The sequence below is a fragment of the Rhea americana genome, unplaced genomic scaffold (assembly GCF_003343005.1).
Source record: "Rhea americana isolate MKP2758 unplaced genomic scaffold, rheAme1 scaffold_155, whole genome shotgun sequence".
NCBI classification, from domain to species: Eukaryota; Metazoa; Chordata; class Aves; order Rheiformes; family Rheidae; genus Rhea; species Rhea americana.
The window spans coordinates 1,437,226-1,459,885 of NW_028185650.1; the positions used below are offsets into that span (position 1 = coordinate 1,437,226).

General features: G+C 35.1%; 1 protein-coding gene across 1 annotated transcript in view; it reads left to right on the forward strand.

Annotated features, from left to right (window-relative positions):
- Positions 1 to 22,128, forward strand: part of UBR1 (ubiquitin protein ligase E3 component n-recognin 1) — a 66,268-nt gene extending 44,140 nt beyond the window's left edge. The window contains exons 32-47 of the mRNA XM_085299883.1: positions 2,704 to 2,797; positions 5,245 to 5,397; positions 5,832 to 5,929; positions 6,568 to 6,661; positions 8,001 to 8,149; positions 10,188 to 10,243; positions 10,569 to 10,665; positions 11,600 to 11,667; positions 12,548 to 12,698; positions 13,591 to 13,678; positions 15,151 to 15,284; positions 16,395 to 16,503; positions 18,318 to 18,374; positions 18,920 to 18,997; positions 19,598 to 19,768; positions 22,000 to 22,128. Coding sequence (XP_085156009.1) covers positions 2,704 to 2,797; positions 5,245 to 5,397; positions 5,832 to 5,929; positions 6,568 to 6,661; positions 8,001 to 8,149; positions 10,188 to 10,243; positions 10,569 to 10,665; positions 11,600 to 11,667; positions 12,548 to 12,698; positions 13,591 to 13,678; positions 15,151 to 15,284; positions 16,395 to 16,503; positions 18,318 to 18,374; positions 18,920 to 18,997; positions 19,598 to 19,768; positions 22,000 to 22,105 — 1,703 coding nt within the window. The 3' untranslated portion in view covers positions 22,106 to 22,128. The remainder of the gene's footprint in view (positions 1 to 2,703; positions 2,798 to 5,244; positions 5,398 to 5,831; positions 5,930 to 6,567; positions 6,662 to 8,000; positions 8,150 to 10,187; positions 10,244 to 10,568; positions 10,666 to 11,599; positions 11,668 to 12,547; positions 12,699 to 13,590; positions 13,679 to 15,150; positions 15,285 to 16,394; positions 16,504 to 18,317; positions 18,375 to 18,919; positions 18,998 to 19,597; positions 19,769 to 21,999) is intronic.
- The last annotated feature ends 532 nt before the right edge of the window (positions 22,129 to 22,660 follow it).

Below are 22,660 nucleotides of genomic sequence, written 5' to 3' on the forward strand. Positions count from 1 at the left end.
CAAGAAAAGATCTTAGTCAGCCACTCTAATTCTTTGACCAGGATAACTGGTTTTGTGGGTAAGAAGGAAAAATATAAGCTACTTGATTTTTTTTTGCATTTTTTGCGTTTTTTGGCTCTATCCCACTTGAGATGCAGTCTAGACCAATGTGGAATATGGTTTAGGTGAAATTACTTCAAGGTGGACGTATAATTCATTATAAGAACAGCTGGTTTGATTCTAGCATGCTATAGTATTAAGTAATACTTTGTTAAAGTGATGATTTTTTTTTYCCCCTGTAAATTACATTGTATTTACTTCAACATTGGGATAGAAATAAAATTGCTGTTGTTTTCTATTAAGTATTTATCAGCCAATACACATTTTTGATTTTCTGTCCTTACTATATCGTAAATCCAAGTTAGTTGTGTTCTCATCTTAAAGCTAACTAATATAGAAGAATTAAAAATACCATGTTGAAAGACAATATGATTGAAAGTATGAAAGTGCTGTCAACGTGTTGTTTTTTACTTGATTGTTTTTTGTGTTTGCAGGATGTTAGAATTTTTTTTTTTTTTTTTTTTACCTTCCCTAGCAGATTTTTCTTCAACCTATTTTTAAAGCCATCCAGTTTGAGAAACTATTTCCTTCCAGACAATCAGTTCGGGCACTTTTGCTGTCTCCTTGTCAAAGTTTTTTCTTAACATCAACCTTTGCACTGTAGGCAGAGAGAACTTTTTTCTTTTTTCTTTTTTTTTTTTGGGGGGGGGGGTTAAATTTTTGCAGCATATTTTTGGCATATTTTTCAAGTCTTATTTAGACTAAGCAATCCAAGGGTGATTAGTCTTTCTCAATAGTTGACCTCCAGTTGTTGTCACCGCTCTCCTCTGGACTTTCTTCAGTTGTGCCACATTTCCCCCTTCCACCTTGAAATAGAGTGTAGTGCCCAGTGCTGGATGCTCTATTCCAGTTAGGTCACATCTATATTATGTAAAGTATAAAAATTACTTCACATATCTTGCAGTTTATACTACTTATTTTCAGGTGTGTGTGTGTGTGTATATATATATACGTGTGTGTGTGTGTGTATATATATATATATATATATATATATGAAAATTTATTTGTTTACATCAGATTATTCAAATTATTTCAGGTTATTCATGGTGAGATTGTAAAGCAAAATGATTTGCGCTTCTTTTTTAATGACTTTGCTACCTAGGGAGTAGCTTTTCATTCTGTATTTGTATAGTTGGTTATTTCTGTTTAAGTATGTGAGTACAGTCTCTTGTATGTTCAGTAGAATCCCATAGAGGAGATGAGTGCTGTTTCCTATTTATCAAGGTTATTTTCAACTATTATCCTATTCTGTGTCATACTTGCAAACCTTTTGCCAAGTGGTTTCACTTAATAAGATGTTCTGTATTTCTTCATCTAGATCACTTAAAAAAAATACTGAATAGTACCAGGCCCAGGACAGACTCATACAGAATCTTGTTGGATCCATTACTTGTTAAAACAGTAAACTAATGATAACAGCAATTTTGAGCCTACTGTACAGAATTTTTACTTAGACCATGTACTAACTGCATCCATTTTTTTGCTCTCTTCTATGATACTCTGAAGTTCAAATTAAATCCTATATTTTTATATTCAGACAGACTTGTAAGCTTTCTGCAGTGTCATGTTGGGCTACTGAAATATTTGGAAAAAGAAGGAAATGAAGTTTCATCTAAAGCCATTTACAGATATTATTTACAGAATTAACTCTCTACTGCAAGGTCTTCTGCAGCTCATCCGTAAGAAATAGGCCTGTAAGAGCTTTTTTTCTTTGAAGACCTAGTAAGTGGAAAAATACTTATTCTTGTAGCAGAAGTGCACATAGTGGTGAATTAGTATTGTACCAAGGTTCACTTTCTTATTCCATTTTTCCATTTTATTTAGAGCTGCTTCAGATTCTGTAAAATAGAATTATATATCCAGTGAAAGCAGCAGTGCTAGACTTCTTTGTTTCCCTGCTTTTCATTTTGTCAAATTCAGATGTATGTTCAAAACATAGTTCACCACATCAGTTTGGAGGTCTGTTCTTGTTCAGTTCTGCACTATGTAGGCACCTTTAAGGAGGAAACGGAATCTAACTTTGAGTGTATATTGCAGGACAAAAACACGGTTAAATTCTCATAAAGTTGTTGCTGTTAAGAACTATGCAAGATTAGTGAAAGGTAGATTTGACTTTGTTATTCAGCAGTGTTCATGCCAGTGGGTTGGTGTCTGCTTGTGAAAGTATAGGGAATTCGTTGAAGAAATGCCTAATCTTTCTTGACCGTAACAGTGTCATCTTCTTTCATTTTAAAATACAAGAACAAACAGATTAAAAACTTCAGTTATATCGGATATAACCACAGAGCCATTCCAGTGCTGAAGAACCCCTCCACCCCCCCCTTAACTGATTTACCATTGCTTGTGGATTTTGTCCTTTTCTTGGTAATTAGTGGAGACTCTTAAGCTGTGGTAGCGTAAGTGAGCTCTGTCCTGTGGTTCCTTTATTAGAGTATTGATCTGGAAAAGCTACCCAAACAGGACTTTAGTGTGACTGTGCACACTGTGGAAAAAGAAAAACTTAAGACTTGTGCTCTGTGTCTACTGTCATTCATTTATGTTCATACTGATTGAAAGCTATGTTATTGTTCTTTCTGTAACTTCTTTTCTGCTGTGTCTTTCTAGATACACTAGATCCTCTTTTCATGCACCCGGATTTGCCTTGTGGAACCCACACAGGAAGCTGCGGTCATGTGATGCATGCAGCATGCTGGCAGAAGTAAGGCTATACCTTTGTGGGTTTTTTTTTTTTTTTTTCATTTTGTTTTTTTTTTTTTTTATTTTTCTGTTTTTTTTTTGTGGGTTTTTTTTTTTTTTTTTCATTTTGTATTTATTTTCTGAAACATCTAAGTGCACACCAAAAACATAGTGCAGTACATGGATGCTTAAGAAGTTAAATTGTCTGGTACTTGCCTGAAAGTTTGAACTGACAAAAAATAGCATCATCAAAAAACTTCARTGCCTCAGTGACCCAAAGAAAAGTCTGGTAGGAGTTACTAATTTATGCAAACAAAACCAGTAGGGTAAAATTGGTGAAGAATAAGAAACCATAGCTAGCAGATACATCCTTTAGTCATCCCATGAAAGACTGTAAGAACCTTCCAGATTATGATTGTGTGACAATAGTTTTTTGACTCCAAAAGTCTGTCACCTTGTCTTCAYTTAAAGAATGAAGTAGACTTATCCCAGTCAGTCTTTAGATGAGATTCTGGCATTAAAAAAAAAATACAGAATATGAGTAGTTAAATATACCAATGCTTTCATTTCATGGTGAATAAGATCTTAATAAAGAACAAGATAGAAGTATTTATAAGCATTTACAGACTTTACAAGATATCTATTGTTTGGGAGAGCCCAGGATTTAGACCAAGCGTTTTGAGTTGGAATACAACCTGAAATACTAAACATCAAGTTACTTACATTGCAGATTATAGGCACCTTGGTTCCCCACAGCTACATTTGTAGGATTACAGAGAGCAAGGTTAATGCTGTCTGCTTTTGACTCCACGTWGATCTGGCAAGTCTAAATGTGATAGATGCTGTGAAATAATGTTAGAAAGTTAATTCCACTGAAGTATTATCAGCAGATAGAGAGTTTGGTTGTGCAATTAAAAGTGACTTTGTGGTGTTGAAAAATATATAGACAGTTTTTTGAGGCTTGTTACTTATGCTTGTGTCATTTTACTCTAAAAAGTCTAACAAAAGTTGTAGTGGTTRTCATTTACTTTCTATATGTATATCTTTACAATAAAACACCAATACAAAATAAATAGGTGCACACACTTAAAATGATATGGAAATATGTTCCTTGAGTATAATACATCTGCTCTTGGCAGATCCATCCACATCTACGTAGATCTAAGTAGTGCATCACTGGAGCTCAGTTCCCTTGCCCTTTTTAAGAAAGGATGACTTGCTGTGTGGGTAAATGGGATTAAAATGGACAACAGGCTCTTCTCATACGGGATGACACAGAAGGTTTGAGCATAGTCTTTTATTTATTACGTAACAGACATTCTAACTTACTAATATTCCTCCAAAAGATGCCTGCCATACATTCTCTTATTTTTTTTTTAAGTATCTGTGCATCGTAAAAATACTGCAAAACTCTCAACTGCCTAAGACAGTACAAGTTCAGAATGAATGGAATATTTGTATAGTTACTATGTATGAGGAGGAGGAGTCACACTTACTCCTTAGTGAATTTGAGAAAATAGTTGTACATTTKTGACGATTGCCTAGAATACTTTCATAAATACTCTGCAATCATAAAGGCTTTTTCATATTTCCCTACCACTCTTGCTTATTAGATAAATGGGATTTTATTTTTCCACTTAAAATGTTGCAATTTAAGTCAAAGTTGTAATTGTTTATTACTCTTGCCAGCAAGTTATACTTTCAAATCAGTCTTTAAGATCCTACATAACAAGTCTGAACATTATTACTGAATTTAGTTGCTTGTCTTCAGGCAAGCAGATTTCTTCGTCGGGTCTTCTTGTTCCTGATAGTGCCCACCACTGAGACATTAATGAAATCTGAAAGGCTTACCCTATCCAGTGGAAGGAATTATAAGAAGGGAAGAATTATAATGAAACCTGTGAAAAGATCATAGTTATTACTGAAGTTCTTTTTGAGTTTAAAATAGCTCAAGTGTRATATTGTAGTAATTGCCCTTTCTTCATATTAAAACAAAGCCACAGTTTTGTTGTCTAATCATGAGACATGGTCATTTCCATGAATAACTTGTTAGTTATTTGTGAAATGTTACCATTAGGTTTTCCTAAAAGTAAATGAAAACTGTATCCTATATCCTGTTCTAAATTCACTGTAGTGAATTGTGTCTGAGATGTTAGATAAAGTGTTTCATTGTTTTGAAGATGTTGAAAATTTAAGCACTGTTTGACTGTAAACATCTTAATAAAATACATGAAAAGGATATTAAAATCAAGAAAAACTTGCCATTSTTTTTGCGTGAGTTCATATACATGCTCAAAGCTTTAATTTTATTTTCGTGTCCAAACACATGAAATACTTAAATAGAGGAAGAGAGACTGTTTAGCTTGGATAGGTACTGTTAGATGATAACACTTTTAACTACTGAACACTTGTTTTCGTGTCACATTCAAGTCATTCTTCTTTCTAGCAATTTCCTTTTCAATGTTGTAGGTATTTTGAAGCCATGCAGCTGAATTTTCGACAACGTCTGCATGTTGAACAGATATTTGATTTGGAGAACGGAGAGTACCTTTGTCCACTTTGCAAGTCTCTGTGCAATACTGTGATTCCTATTGTTCCATTGCAGGCTCAAAAAATAAACAGGTGAACTACCAGGATTGCCTAGTCTTTAAATTAAAACCGAAAACCAAAAACACTCTCAGGGCTTCAAGGAGAGGAGTTGGCTTTTTGAATTTGTTAAAGGAGAATTCGAGCTGACTTTCCTAACCTGAATAAAGGACTGCTTATATTCTTACTGACTTCTCACACAAATGCATTTCTTTTGGTCACCAGAATCTTCTTCTGTAATGTATTTCTAGACTGATTATCTTTTTGAAGTATATATCAAATGAGAAAGGGCTTTGTGTTCTTAGTGTAACTTTTCAATTTGTACATATTTCATCCTCAAAACTTACTAAGCCTGCAAAACTCTGCCAATGCTGAGTCAATATRTGTTTCCATAAATGTTGCCCTGTGTTTTAACATAAGAGAGTGCTTTGACTGTTGAAGTAACAGCTGCTTTTCATTTCTGTTTTCAGTGAGGATGCAGAGGCAGTAGCTCAAATTCTGTCCCTGCCTAGGTGGCTGGAGATTCTAATAGTCAGGATATCTGGCTACAGTGTGAAAAATGCTAAAGGTTTGTTGTCTTCATTTTGGAGCTTTTCAACAGAAAAATTCAAATAAAGGATGTAATTTGTTATCTATCAAGACAGTCTGGAAAATGTGGTGGCAGTTTTTAGGGATAAAGTCATAGCCCTTTTGGAGCTGATGTCTTGATTTCATAGGTCCCTCTCCTATTTTCAGGTCTTTGCTCACTTCTTTCCTTCTTCCCTGTGGGAGAGAATTATGTGCACTGGGAAAAGATAGCAGCCAGCTAACATAGAGTTAATGAAACTTCTGCATATTATTTAGTAAATAAGGAGCAGACTTAAATTAAAGGAGCCAAAATAAATACATACAAGWGTTTTAGAAAACATAACTAAGCACTGTTAATGAAAATAGTCGTATTTCTTGCACTCTTAAAGCACAGGAAAGTGTTTTGCTGTTTATGTTCTCCTCACCTGCCAAGCACCACTTTTAATCCTCAAATATCTGAGAATAGAAGAAAATGCTGCTTTAGTGTGGAGGATTAGCAGACAGCCTAGCTGGTGAGGTCTGTTTTGCAATTATTTCCAAACCAGTGTAAGATAAAAAGTCTCACTTTGGTTACATTGTTGTAAAAAGTATAACAATTTCTTTGCGTGTTAATATGATTCTGATTTCTTTTCCTGGAAGGAGAAAAGCAAAATACTCCAACTTTCATGAACAAAGGATTGGGGAACTCTGCTCTGGAATTCCATTCCATCCTTAGTTTTGGAGTTCAGTCCCCGTAAGTGTTACCGGAAATACTTTCTGCATTGTGTTAACTCTCCCCTAAAATGATCCATTTCAAGACATTTGATCTGTTTGATGTGAACATGGGCTTCCTTAGACTTTTCCATAAGCATTCATTGAACGTCAAAGCTAAGTGGACATTTTGGCTGAATACCTGTGGCAGTTCTTACATTCTTAATGCAAAACTGGGAGACTGGAATCTTCTAATCTGCAATTCTGATTTTCCAGATCACTACATGTGCCATTGGATGAGTCATTTAACTTGTCTRCCTTAATTTTTCTGCTATATGTCTGTTTCAGAGACAGTTTTCCCTTGTTTTTAGATGAAGTCATTTCATATAGATTACTCAGAGACATAGACCTACGTTGTCTGTAGGCYTAGCAGGCAGAACCTCTCTCCTATTGTAAATGGATAGATAGCAAAATACACTTCAGAACTATCTTTCTTCATCCTAGGTTCCACTATAAGTACTTTATTTATTATTGCTGCTATTGCTTTTCACTAACTGTCATAGATAGGCAAAATATTTATGCATACCTGCTATTGTAAAAGAAAGTCTTTGTCAAAACGTTGAATTAAGTTCTGCTATGATAACTTACGTCCGGGGAAAAGATTCTGTGGTTTGCATTGTAGTGTTTCAGTATGAGCCTGGCTAAAACCCAGAGCTTTGATACAATTGTTTTGACTGCAGAGATATGGAGAGTGAGTATGAATGTCATGAATTCCTGTTACCAAGTTCCCAATATATGATTTTGAAAAAAACACAAACAAGCTATTAAATAACACTATATGAGTTTTTGCGTAGGCACTTTTCCAATTGCGTTTATATAARCTAACCCAGTACCAGCTTAAAGTAGTTTAAATGCTATAAAGTGTTTTTTAAAATACATTTGAAACTTCCTACTTTCCATTTTTTATGTTTTATGAGATGGGAGAAGGGGAACATATTTTCCCTGCAGCACTTAAAATTACACTTTCTTATTCACAGCACTAGTTCTTTTCCCCCCATTTTATTTTGATTTAAACACTTGGAGTTTTTGAATTTGTATTATAATATACTGTTCAGAAGTAAACTCCTTYGTTCTCCCAAGTTGGTTCCAGCCTGGTGGCTCTCATTCTCTGCATTCTATAACGTTTGCAGAATCTGCTTAACCAAGGTACTTGTTTACTACTAACCTTTCAGGTGTATTGTKTTTTTACCTCCTCTGTAGAGACAGAAGGCCTTTGTATTCAAGAATTCTTTCATTAGTTGCCCTACTTTGTTAGTTATTGATTGACTTACAGTCACTATTAGTGATTCACAAGCTGAAATTATCTTGGCTTACTTCTGCAGAGCAAAGTACTCAAGCAGTATCAAGGAGATGCTTATTCTCTTTGCCACCACCATTTACAGAGTTGGGCTAAAAGTTGCTCCAAATGAAGCTGATTACCGGATTCCTATGATGACTTGGAGCACATGTGCTTTTACCATCCAGTGCATAGGTAAAATATAATTTGGATTTAATTCTTCTCTTGACTCAAGAGTTGTCCGACTGTATACTTTTATGTGAATAATAATAGTAATTCTATATAAGCAATAACTAAGCATATTCTAATAATGAACAATACTATCATATTATGTGAAATACAATAATATAACATATACTTCTATATAAATAGGTTTATAAAAAATGTAATTTTTTGAATGTCAACACTGAGTGTAATATGTGAAAGCAGGGAGTGATCGTGTTGCGTGCTACTAATTGTAACATCAAGTGTATTTGACTCTCTTCAGGCTGCCCAAGATCACTGACCTGCATACATATTCTAAACAGAAAAATATCTAATAATTATGAAATAGCACTTTGTCTGTCAGATTTTCCTCAAAAAATAGTTCCATGATGATTGTGAGCAAGTAGTTGTAAATAAGTCACAAGTTGCTTCCAGACAGAGAGAGAAGCCAGAGAAAAGTCTGAAATGCAAACTGGAGGATTTGGTAAATCACACTTAGAGATTTACTGTTGCATGCTCAAGTATGCCATTATTTTCTTGATGAAGCTGTTGAGGAGCAAATATAATCTATCTTAAATCCATAGTGGACTTGATCCAACTGGAGTGATGAAAATTCAAAAAGCTTACAGGAGCATTGGGAATATTCTGATAAAGCAGGAATATTCATAAAAGCTGCCTGCATCTTTTTAATGATGGGTTTTATCATAGCTTTCAAATGGAAAAATTGGAAGCCACGCAGCTATGTTAGCATTAATGCTTTTAATGCTTTACAGATTATTTTCATTTGACCTCTAGAAAGAAAACCTTAGTGGTTGTCAGAGATGAGTTCCTTATCAGAAAAGATATAAATGCAGTAGCTGTTACCACAGTTGTGATACCAAAGGCATATGAAAATTCAGTAGAAATTTCAAATCTTTGCCCAGCAAGGCATTATAAAACCAGAGGGACCGCAGTGATAGTCTGACCTATTCTAGGACATAAAAACTTCACTGGATTAATTTTTGTATAGAAATAGAGCAGGTTTCCATGAAATTGTAAAGTAAAACTGCCTAACCAGCTTCTAGCATGCTGGTTTTGCATCTAGCCATAGGGTACATTGTTAAACCATTTAACTTTGGGCATGTAGCTTAGCTGCCTATACAAGAAAMTTTGAGTACCTTTGTTAGCGGAGTCTGTAGAGAAGGTTCAAAGCACATTGACCCAAAGGATACAAATTGCTTGCTRTGAATTTTGTTGCCTTTATTTTGTTGTATACAGCCAGATATTTACCAATACAAATACATTCTTGCCATGTTTCCTCCAGAACTATGTTGCATATTAAACTCATATATGGAAATGCTAAGTTAAAGCACTTTCATTTTCTCTTATATATGGTAAAAATTTTAAATATATTCCAAGATCTTGAAGTGTATTGGTTTATCTACCRAACTAACGACTTCAACACAAAAATCTCTGGGTAGATACCTTTTTACTCAATAGATTAAATTTGATTTCTTATTTTTCTTGGTTTATTTTCCTCTTTATTATCCCTTCAGAACCAGTGCATTTGAGGAAGGAAAGTGAATTTTATTCTAATGTGGGAATCTTGTTTTCAAAAGAGTTTTGTTAAACTGCAGTGAAATGCACCAGGGCAAATCTGTGTAACACAGGATGGCTGTGTTAGTATTCCTGTGAACAGATCTTGATGTTTTTGAGCATTGTGTATGACTAACTGAAAATACAGCTAAATCCCTAGAACCTTTCATCACTGTTAATGCAAAATAGTGTGTTCTTTTAAATCCTAAGTTAGCAAGCACTGAAAAACAAGCATTTTTTGAAACACTTGTAACCATGTATATGAAAATTATTCAGTGCCAGTTAAGTTGGATTTTTCAAGAGAATTCTGTGAAGTCTCTTGTCAGAGCAAAACTGAACTTTTGAAAGAAGGRCATTATACTGAGTTAGTCTTGGACTATGTGTATGTGTGAAAATCGAACTAATTTTATTTTTGTTCTGTAGAAAAATGCAACTTAATTTTTCTTTCTTTAAGAAAACCTCTTGGAAACAGAGGGCAAGCCTTTATTTGGATCTCTACAAAATAGACAGGTATGGGCAATCATCAGTGCAATACATTAAAAAATGTGTGCATATCATATATATATATATATATATAAATATATATATATATATGTACACACACACACACACACTGTTGAAACTACTAGCATTAAGAATATCTTCTCTTCAGGAAGGTCTCTGAAAATATTTAGTTTAGACTGATAATATACAGCATTCTGGAAAGTGTGTAAATAGTATTTAATTCATTTATTTATATGTTTTCCACTCTTGGGAGTGGAAATATATGGACAGCTTTATTTTACTATTGTATCTTCYCTTTTTTTCTGTCCAACCATTTTCTCTTGCACTCTAGCACAGTGGCCTTAAAGCATTAGTGCAGTTTGCAGCTGCTCAGAGAACAACATCACCACAGGTCCTGATTCAGAAACACCTGATTCGTCTTCTAGGAGGTATCATATTCTTTTTTTTCCTTTAGTTTCTTTTGTATTGCAAAAGTTATTGCAAACTAATGCACGCTGTTAGCAGTGCAYAGAAGAACTGCTGACAACAGTTACAACAGCTTACTTCAATTTCTGTAGCTTCAGGTCAGTTCCCTTACATCATAGAGGACAGTCTGAGCTCAAGTCATTTAGGGCTAGATCAATAAAAGTACTTAATCACCAAAGTCCCCCCCAAATCTTCTTTCCCAGATTGCCTAGGTACTCAGATCAGGAGTACTTCCAAATGGCTAAAAATCTATTTCTGGCAATGTTCAGAGTTGCTTAGGTTCTGAATGCTGAACAGGTAGATGCTTAAGCCATGCCAAGAGCCATAGTCAGGCATTCTCCCTTAATTGTGAGAATTCATYGCTTTGATCTTTTCAAAAAAAGTCTTGCAGTCTAATTTAAGATACGTAAGTCTCAGGCAGAAGAGGTTTGACACCTGGACATGACGAACTAATGTTCATCCATGTGTCTGTTTCTTACTGGCTAGCTTAGCCTGGTGGCCTTTGTGAATCGCGTTCTTTGACTTTGTTAAATAGGATACTTAGACCTGTGGATTCTGCTAGATGGCAAAGCATCTAATGTTGCAGTGCCTGAGTATGTTTGTGGAACGTGTGTGCTTTATAGCTAAAGCAATAAATCAAAGGTCTTTATCTCAGAATTATTAAAGATGCAGTCATTAAAACTAAGCTTTGTGGGCTCATGCAAATAGCTAAATAGATGTACTATCAAATAAGTAGTTAATTAGCTAGATATTGACTCAATTCAGAGTGCTTAGATGATTTGTATGAAGAAACAGAAGTGTAGAGGCTCTACCGTCAATCAAACTTTGATATTACACTTCAATCTGAAAGAAGAAAATCTGTATCAAAAGTATAATTAATATGTTTTTATTTTGTAGTTCTTCTACCAAGTTTTAAAGTTGAAGATACTCCTTCCCTTTTAGAAGTAGATATGTTCCATGTTTTGGTAAGCTGATTCATTTTACTTTTCATTTTAATACTCCTTTTTAATAGTGTGCATTTTTGTGTAGATTCTCCTGTGATAATCCTGCATTATCTGTTCACTTGCATGAACCAAATGATGAAGCTGAGCTCCTCCTACGTAGGAGCATTTACTTCTAGTTCTGCTGTTACTCTAGCTTTCACCTCTTTGCTTTTTGATTCTTACTAAATTTCATGCTTACATTCCCAGTCATATTTTACAACCTCCATTGCCATCAAACCTCTACAAAACACTGAGAGATAYCCCCACTCACTTTGTTTTACCCTCATTTTCTCTTTGTCTCAATCAGAATCTCATACCTTCAGATTTCCTCACATTTGTTCTCATTAACTTCTTTCTCCTCCTCTTAACTACTTCTTCTTTCGGTTGTTAACACCACAGATCAGTATTTGCTTCTTCTACCTTAAAAAACCCACAAAAAACAACCTTTGCTCCCAAAAACCCCCACTGTTTTGCCCTAATTATCTTTCTAATTACAACTTGGTTTCCCTTCTTACTTTTGTTTGGTGTACTCTTGCCTTATGCCATGTACTAGAAATTAAGGTTTTCAGGAAATAGAYCAACTTTTTTTGCTATATCCATATACTGACAAGTACAATGAAATACATAACCGTATTAGGTTATGTACCTATACTTATATGGTAGTGTGATGCACATAATTAATATTTTTCAATGTTCTTTTGCTATACTCTGTAAACTAAAACTAGAAGGATAAGTGAACTTAAATTGATGGCAGAAATGAAATTTAAATGTATAGTGAGAAACTAAGTTACAGTGATTATTACCCCTCTAACTGCTACTGAATTTTTGGTACTTCAGTATATACTCTTTCCTTTCACTGTAGGTGGGAGTTGTATTATCATTTCCATCTTTATACTGGGAGGATGCTGTAGACTTGCAACCTTCATCAATTAGTTCGGCATATAACCACCTCTACCTCTTCCATCTGACTACTTTGGCACACGTAACACAAATTGTTCTCTCTTCTGCAACAGGTAGGGGGATATTTGCATTGGATTCTTCTGGTGTTTTTACCCAGTTTCTAAACCTAGTAGATGGATGGTTTTAGTAGAAAACTACAAATGTTTTGCAGATAGCTTCCTCATAACAAATGGCACTTAGTGTTAGGTAGAAGTAACTGTTTCCTCATAACAAATGGCACTTAGTGTTAGGTAGAAGTAACTGTTTCCTGGTTAAAGAATTAAAGTAGCACTGCATCATTTTCATAACCTTTTATTGTATCATTTCTCAGGTTTAGTTTAAGAAAACAAAACAGTTACTGAAACATCAGGAGTTGATCAAGTTAGTCATTCCAGATCAGCAACTTTCTATGCTGCTTCACTCCTTGGAGAAGAAGCAAAATGCTGCCCAGCAACAGCACTTAGAGCTGCACACTGAGTTAGGAGGGATTTGGGGAAGGAAAAAAAAAAAGCAGTGTGGGGGTTGTTTGTTTGTTTGTTTTCTAATTTGCTTGTTTTTTAACCCTTGAACCTAGTAAATACATAGAGAGGAAATGTGGAATCATTTAAACTGATAGTCATCAGTTTAAATACAGAGAAGAGTRTTTCGTCCCTATCAAAGCTGTCAGTAACTTAGACTTCTCAGCCACTACTTTCCTTTTTCTTARGCATGACAGGAAAAGAAATGGATTTCCTTTAGCTTAATCCTTATAGGACGATAACATCAAAAAAACTAAGTGAAGGAAGCAGTTTTTATGTGAGGATGTGCAGTGAAGCAATAATCATAATAATTCTTTTGTTAGATTAGAAAAAGAATTTAGCAAAATGAAGTAGTCTATAACACAATTGAAAAAAAAAAAAAAGAAACTATCTAAAAAGATAAAAAGAGAGAAGTGCATTAACATTGGGGTTCATCTTTTGTGCACAGAATCCCCTACTGCTCAGTCACATGATAACAGCGAGGAGGCATGCTCTGCACAGTCTCTCTGTAAAGAAATTTGCCAGTACACTGGTGGGTAAGTTGCAGTTCAATTGTATCATTATGTTTTCCTAGAAATCCACTGGGATTGACCTGAACAACAGAAGAAAAAATAATAATTAAAAAAACTCTTTCCTTTTTATATAGGGAATTAGCACAATGCCTTATGTGCTTTGTTTCTCATGCTCTTGAACACTGAAAAAGAGGAAACTGGCAAAAGAAATGTTTTTTAGTTAAAATGACTATTTTCTGTAGGCAAGGGTAAATTATTACTTTAACGATGAAAAAATACCTGTACTCGTTTTGGAGAGAAGTGCAGCTACCACAGTAAGATAGAGAAGTAGGGTGGAAGATTATTTTCTTGTGCCTTGATTTTTTTTCATATATCTCAATTGTAGATGAAAGCCAAAAAGAAAAATAGTTGCAGTAGAAAGCGTAAATCTAAAAAGCCACGGTTTTTTATTTGTTTGACCATTAGTGCCCTTTTCATATTCTTTGTTATAGGTATAGCTGCAGGCTCTTCAGTGCTTCACTACCTGCTGGGTATGCCTTTTGCAGGAGAAATAAGCTAAATAATATGGATATGTTTTCTATAAATTGTTTTGATTTATCTTCACCAACACTAATTGCAAAGATGTTTTTTGCTAGGATTGCCAACAGTGTCTATATGTCTAAAACTTCTGAAACTAAATTTCTAAATGTTTAAACCTTATCATTTAAATAATAGAGGKTTTTTTTTCTGAAGTATGAGTTTAAAATCATAGTTGCTGTGCATTTTGGAAATCATTTTAGATGCCTAAGTACAGAATTAAATGCCAAACTTTTAGCTTCAAGACTTTGAGTATTGTAACTTCTGCAAGTGCACTGTTGTCTTTTAACTCGCTTGGCCTATCTGTGTTTAGAAAGCACAAGCTGAAAAATAGTTTTGTCATGTTCTAAAATGTTATAATGCAGCTTTATGGCTTGTTTCTCAGCAAGTCGTGTTCAGCACAATATCTAAATGTCAAGTGTAACTGATTAAAATTTTTAGAAAACAAGGATGCTGCACATAAGCTAAATGTACTAATAAATCCAGGCTAAAACCTTGTAGCATGGACAGTGCAAGAATAACTGAAAAAATTGTAGACTTTCTGTAATAAAAAAAGAATAGTTTAATCAAGTGTTGTATGTGTGATGTTGTATTGCACGTTTGAAATTGGGCTATATTGAGTCACCTGGAGATGGGTGGCTATTTATTTATTTATTTATTTATTTTTATATAATTCTGAAAAAATATTTATTGAAACAATAAGAAGGATTAACGTAAGTGTTCTAAGTAAACTCAATACCCTTTCCCTTGGGAAGGGGAAAATTAGAAATTAGGTGCTGGTGGTTCTGTTCGACAAAGTTTGGAATACATCAGTGTTGCTGTTGCACAGCTGCTATTCAACCAGCGCTAGCCAAAATGTGAAAGTACAGGAAGGATTTGTGGTGTGAACTACTGCGATGTTTCTTGTCTGTGTATTACAGTTGCTTTAGCCAGGATGTTCCAGGCTGGCTTGTGTGGGATTGTGTTAAAAAAGGCATCATGCCTTACCTTCGATGTGCAGCTTTATTTTTTCATTATTTGCTGGGAGTGTCTCCACCTGAGGAGCTACTACAAGGTAAATACGAGAATGCAAAAGTATCTGTATATTGAAATTGTTTACTGTTTTCTTGTGAACATTTAAGCACTCCGTTCCTCACAATAACTTAACATTAGTTTGTACATTACAGACAAACTTTGGAAAGAAAGAAAGAAAGAATTAGTATAGGAAGGGATAGGAATGAGAAGTTGGGTTAGGTTACCGCATTTCAGAGAGCCTGAGCACACATGCACGTGCACACACGCTTGCTCTCTTGCACGTGCTTGCGCTCACTCTTTCTCTCTCTCTCTCTCTCTCTCTCTGTGTGTGTGTGTGTGTGTGTGTGTGTGTACATATATAAAATGAATTAAAACGTAAACCTCCTCATGAAGGATACTAGTAAAAAGAAAGTACTTTATCCCCTATTGAAATGCTGTGAAGCACAGAATCATTAATTGTTTGAAAAGGAGGACCAAGATTGCTATAAACAACTGAGACAAAATGTAGTATCTTAAGTTTATTTGTATGAGCCAATGGATTGATATGTGGATTTAATTAGGATATACAAATCAAAATCTCTGTACTTTGTACTATGCTATTGTGCTTCATTAACATTGGTCTGGAGCTGGTGTATCAACGCTGCTGTTTTCTGGAGCTCCGATGAGTCAATAAATGATCACCTAGCAAGCTGTTAATCTAGCTCAACTTTATGTGATGTGTTAACTCTGAACTGATTACAGCAAAATGGAGTATCATAGCTGTCCAAAAGTGCAGTGAAAACCTAGACTGTGATAAATAAGGGAACAGAATCTGCTGCACTAGTGAGTGTTCTGCATATTATGCAGTAAAATGCAATTCAAGCAAGGAATCCTGTTTTTACAGTGACTTATGAATGACTCAGAAATTACTTAATAGTATAATATGTCAATCTATTAAATCTAAAGCAGATTCTCAGTTCATGCAAATTGTCACAGCTCTGGTTAAGTCAACAGTTACGTCCAGTTGTACCAGTTGAAGAGCTCGAAGCTCAAGCTTTAAGAGCCATATTATTCAATGGCGAAGGGATCAGGAGAATTCTAGTTTTGAGTGAATTATTTGGCAGTACTGAAACACTTTAACAGTTGCTTGTGTTTTCTTTTTCTTTTGCAGTTTCTGAAGAAGGACAATTCAAGGCACTTTGTAGTTACCTCTCTCTGCCCACCAATCTGTTCCTGCTTTTCCAAGAATATTGGGACACTGTAAATCCACTGCTTCAGAGGTATGGGCAAGGAAAAGAATGAGGCCACACTTTTCTGTTCTGATGGCTCTGTAGGAATTATGGATCAAATTAATCAATGAATGATTGACTAAATTCATGCTAGTTTTGTGTACGTAGTGTATGCTGAATCTCTTAATGCTGTATGTTTTTAAAGTGCTGTATGTTTTTAAAGTGCTGTCTGAATTTTAAACAACCCTATTTAAGGGAACTAGGGCTAGCAGACTTGTGTGGAATCACATTTGCTGTTCACTGGCCTATTTTTAATCTGTCTACAGCAAAATTACTGATTACATGTGCTATACCGTGAGAATATGGCAAACTGTACAGCCTGACAGTCAGGGTTTGTGCTATTTCTACTCTGAATTTCCAAAAGAATGATTAACACAGAAGTCAGATTAATGGTTAAAAGGTGCAATTTGAGTATTATATATATTGCAGTCTAACAATAAAGAAATTATTGGTAAAATTATCTATTCAAAACCCAAGTAAAAGTAAATAGGCACCCTCCACCTCCGCCACATGCACACATGCGTGCGCGCACACACACACACACACACACACACACACACACACACACACACACCCTCAACCCCGAGAAGAATCCTGCTTTACTGTCTTGGAGAGTATCTCCATGTCTTTAATGTGACATCTTGAGCACTTACTTGTACTAGTTATTATTCCTGGTTCTTGGCAGAATTCTCAAGCTTTCTATAGTTTTTGCTTCTCTTCTTGATGTTTTCTAGCTTCCTTCAATTTAGGAGACATTTTGAGCTGTTGATCACAACTTACAATCTGTTTAACTGACTAAAACAGTCCCCTACATATAATTTTACTATAGTTAATTATATTTGAGGTGTATATAATTACTGATAAATTGATAATTTACTTGAAAAACAGTCCCCATTAAATAAATATTGTCTTATGTTCCTAAATGTTTGTTCGAAGATACCACAGTGCTTTTAAGAGAGCATAGAGGACAGGTGCTTGTGAACACAAAATATACCAAATCTATCATAGTATTTCCATTCAAAAATAGAGATTTCAAGTGAGAGACTGCATATTTTATGTAAGAGTAACTGTTGGGCAGATGATCACATGAGTTTCCATATGTTTTTGGAAAGCAGCTTATTTCAGAAGACTAAATTTGAAGGTTGTTGAGAAGCAGGTTAGATGAAGCTTACTAGATTAACCTGCTACACAATTCTCTATTTCTTTTACTTTGGAGAAGTAATCTGAAAGTCATCTTAAATGTCAGCACAGTTATTCAAATCCTCTGTTTAGTAACTTGCCAATGTCTACAATTTGTTTTGGTGGATATATTTGGCCATTAAAAAAAGAATACTATAAATAATTGCAATAATGCATTGTAAAATAGTCACTACATGACAGTTATTTAATAAATGTAGAAATACTCTTCTAGTAGAACACACAATATTATCTTAAGTTGCAGCTTTCTGTAGATATTTTCCAAGAGGAGCTGTGTGTTACAACCCACTTTTCCTTTGATAATTTAAACATGTCTAAACAGTGTTTGCATTCTTACCCTTGGTTGTTCTCACGTGTAAGGAAACGTTGAAAATTTTAAGCATGACTGTGCTTCAAGAAGGTTTTTTTTCTTGCCTATAAACTTCAAATTTTATTTTCCTGAAGTAAGACCTTAAAGAGTAGCTGTTATTCCTTAGAGAGTTTTAGCTAGAACTATCAATGCTTTATCTGCACTCTGTGTTTGCTTATTGCTTTCTGGTTTTGTTTTAGTTGTACTGAATGCCTGTTATTATCAAACAAAATCTTCTGCAAATGTTTGTTTGAAATAGGTGGTGTGCTGACCCAGTGGTCCTAAGTTGTCTGAAAGGGAAAAGTACTGCAATAAGGTTAGTGAGTTGCATGGGCTTTTTGTTTGTTTGCTTGTTTGTTTGTTTTTTCTCCACTGTTTGTGACTTAAACCTTTTGAAAGAACGAAGTTCTTGATGGTTGAATTGAGGGCAAGTTAGCAGTGTTTTTTTTTCTTCCTCTTTGCTKTACTACTGAAAGTTCACTTCTCTTTATATAGCTCCTCATTTGGTGACTTCTCACTGAGGACCTATAACATTCTGTTTTCAAAGTTACATAGCTTACTCCAGAAAAAACAAAAGCTAACTGAAAAATGAAACGTCTTCGTATGCCTATGTTGCCTGTGAAACTTCATTTTGTTACCTTTGTTTGAATATAAAAATGCTGAAGTGGCTTCCATGTGGTTCATCCTGTGTCGCATTACTTGGGCTTCCAGGACTGAAGAGTTGTTCTAGATCTACAGAAATTTGCAGAAAGGACAAAAAGACTTAGCAAGATAGTGATTTATAGCTTTCTGTCTTGTTTGGTGGGTTTTTTTGTTTGTTTTTGACTGTGATCTTTTATAGTTTTTTCTTTACTTATATAGGTATCCTAGGAAGAGAAATAGTTTAATAGAGCTTCCAGAAGACTATAGCTGCCTTCTGAACCAAGCGTCTCAGTTTAGGTAAGATGTGGTAAGATCTGTAGTAGTCTTGCTACGTGTTTTGTCTTTCTGTGTTGCAGTTACTGTAACTGATAAAACTGTATTACAGAAATGATTTTACAGTCAAGTGAAGGCACTGTTATGTTTATACTGACCAATACTAGCAGATGTACAATACAACAGCTTGCTAAATAAAGTCACTTGTGTTTGATCAAATGTCATATAGAATTATTATGACTTAACTTGCTGGCCATTTTTCAGCAATGCAGTGTGGGTGTAAGCCTGACAATTACTTTTACCACTGGACACAGCAAGCTCAAAGGGTCCAAAGGGCACTGTCTTTTTGCCAGGAAGAGTGAATCATAGGGTAGTTCGGCTGGAATGGACTTCAGTAGCTCATCTAGTGCAACGTCCTGCTCAAAGCAGATGTCTTGCAGATGATGCATTTAAAGCAATGCAAAAACATAACCAGAGGAGGCAAATATGCGAAACATGGTTGTGGCAGAATACATCTCCTTTTTTAATATTTTTAATTTTATTTATTTATTTGAATTTTACACGTAGTTAACATCCTTTTAATATCAAATTCCAGCAATAACATTTTGGTTACACTTCTTCCAGATGCCCACGGTCTTCTGATGATGAACAGAAACATCCAGTGTTGTGTTTATTCTGTGGTGCTATGTTGTGTTCCCAGAATACTTGCTGTCAGGAATTGGTGAATGGGGAGGAGTTGGGAGCCTGCACTTCTCATGCTCTTCAATGTGGAGCCGGAGTCTGTATGTTTCTCAAGTAAGTAGCAAGCCAAAAGTTAATGTATTAATGGGAAAGGGAAGTGGGTCAAAAACTTTCTGAAGGTCAAAACCCGTAAYGTTGGCAAAGCATTTCCATCTCCTAGCATCTGAGATAAGAGCCATTGCTTTGACCTAAACCATAGCTTGTCCAAAACATTAAGTCCATTGTGGGAGTTGCATTGTATTCTGCAGACACTGAATGATTTCTGATCACGTGCTTTGTCTACAAAGAGATCGGMGTAAGAAATCAGAGTTTACAGAGTAGAAGAAGTTTGAGCCTATTTTCAAATAATGCGACTAGTCTGAACTGTGCAATTTTGCTTCTGGCTGAAATTTTCCAAATAGCTTATGAAAATTACACAGCCTGTTCCCTTACACTGGGATTTTCAAGTGACCTTYTGTATGAGTTAGTATCTAGTGATTATCTCACATGATTAATGACTCTGTTTTCTTAGTTCACAAAATGGTTCAATTTCTACTTTAGCATAGGATTATTTTCTTTTTCTATGGGATTAAAAGAAAAAGGGGAAAAAAAACAGAGTATCTGTGGATTATTGTAACATTCTTAATAATGAGGATTAATGAAAACCCCCTTACTTAGATTAAACTTAGAAATTTAGATTTAAAAGATTTTATTTCTTATAGAATCCAATACCAAACTAACWATAGTCTCTGCCAATTCTTTGAGTCTATATTAGTATAAATGACACTGTATGTGCAGGCTCCATATGCCAGGACTGGCATTTTTTCAGCAATCGTACCTGTCAAGCCTACTCTGCCTCTTTCGAGTGAGGCATAAGTGGCAAAACAACTGTGACTTTTCTTATATATTCCTTTGTGCAACTTAAGCAACCTCAAGAGAAGTAGCAATTCAGAGAATTGAGTCAGCACAAACGCTGTAATTAGGTACGTGCAGGGAGTACTGTCATGCATAATGCACTGAAAGGCCTAGTTACTGTAAGTTGATTTTTTTTTTTTCCCTTCCTTCCATAAATATCAGGCATAAGTTTGCATACACATATAGCTGTGCATGGAAGAGGAGTATGTTCTTAAAAATTGCTGGCTAATCAGTTGAACAGAGTTTATGATGTTTCCTGTGCAATTCATTTTCCACAGCTAGTCCACATTACCACAGAGGTGACTATGACAAGAAGATGATGGTCAGGCAGAACAGTGAAGCAGCTACCCACCTGAGCCTGCCATAGGTGTACTTAGGAAAGCAGGGCYGTGGCTGTGAGCTCCTAAGTTCTGCATGGCATCTGGAATTGCTAGGTCAGGCAAATTACACTCATGGGATGCTTGATTTGCAACTGGGCCTGGCTCATGCCTTGGAAGGAAGATGAATCTGCTGTTCAGTTGTCTCCATCTACCCTTGTACATGTGTTCCCCAGAGACCAGAGCAATATAGTCTTCAAAATGAGTGTGTCTTAAGATAATATTGGGTTACCTAAACTGGCTGTGATACTGAAAACTACCTACCTACAATAACATTAGAAGCTTTATACAGGGAATGCACTGTTTTCTTTGTCTGCAGAAAGGCTTCTATTAGCTGAAGATCGCTTCTGGTAGCAAGGCTAACTCTCATCTCTTTTACCCTTCGGTGTAGTATGGAGAATAGACATCTAGGTATTTCTTCATAACACAGTCATGATCTTTGAAAATAAGATCCAATTATGACTATGCTAATGTTACAAAATAATTTCATGTTTTTTCCTTTTACAAAAGTCTTAAATATTAAYTAGAACTACTCATGTTTAACTTAAATCAATCCTAAAAATTGACTTAAACTCATGCTTATCTCCTTGCAGGTGCTATTGAGACACTAGTTTAGATCTGTTGTATCTAGGATTAGGCTAAAGACAATCCAAACTATTTAAATTGGTAAAAAAGCTTTTCCATTTTAACTAAATCTGATTAAAATACTCCCTTCTAGGGTATTGTGTGTATAGGGAATATTGTGTATATTGTGTGTGTAAGGAATTTGCTGCAAAGTTATGGTGATAATCACTCCATGCTTGCATCATGTATGGACTATGTTAATTTGCAGCAGCAAGCTAAATGTTTAACAGTGAGCTACTGCAGAGTATCTTGTACAAGACTTAGCTGAGTGTGCTATAGATGTAGAGCACGCCTAAGTTTACCAAAAGTTGTGACTTATGAAAAATGGTTTTTGTGGTGACAGTGAAGATAGCTACATTTAAAATAAATATCACTATTTTTTCCCTAAAGAATCAGGGAATGCAAAGTTGTCCTCATAGAAGGTAAAACCAGAGGTTGCTTATATCCTGCTCCCTACTTGGATGAATATGGAGAAACTGATCCAGGTCTGAAGTAAGTAAAAGTTTATCTTGTTTATTTTACATTTCTATTTTGGTCTATGTCTTTTTAAATACTCATTAGACTATGTTTCCACCCCCTCTCCCCCTGCTAGTGTGTTCAGTGCTGTAATTTGCATCTTTGCCTGGTAAACTTGTTTAAATTCCTGATGACAGTTTTCCAGTCATGAATGGGTCGTTCATTACTGAAAAATCCACTGTTTTGATACTCTTAAAATCTCTTAGTGAGAATACTTGTTTATACTTTTCRTTAGAAATGTATAACTGTCATGTTGTAGAAATAATTTTTTTTCTTTTCTTAGTAGACTCACTGTAGTTGCTATTCATGCAATTATTTTCCAGCATTAACACTCTTAGAAATGGCCAGGCTATTAACAGAATAGTTTTTCTAAAAATACTTGTCTGACATGACTAGAGATTCAAGGGGAAAGGAGATGAGAAAACAGAAGGCAAATTGTGGGAAAAGTTGATACTGTGATAGCTTATTGAGTATTCTCCTTTTTTTTTTTTTTTTTTTTTTTTTTTTTTTTTTTTTTTTTTTTTTTTTTTTTTTT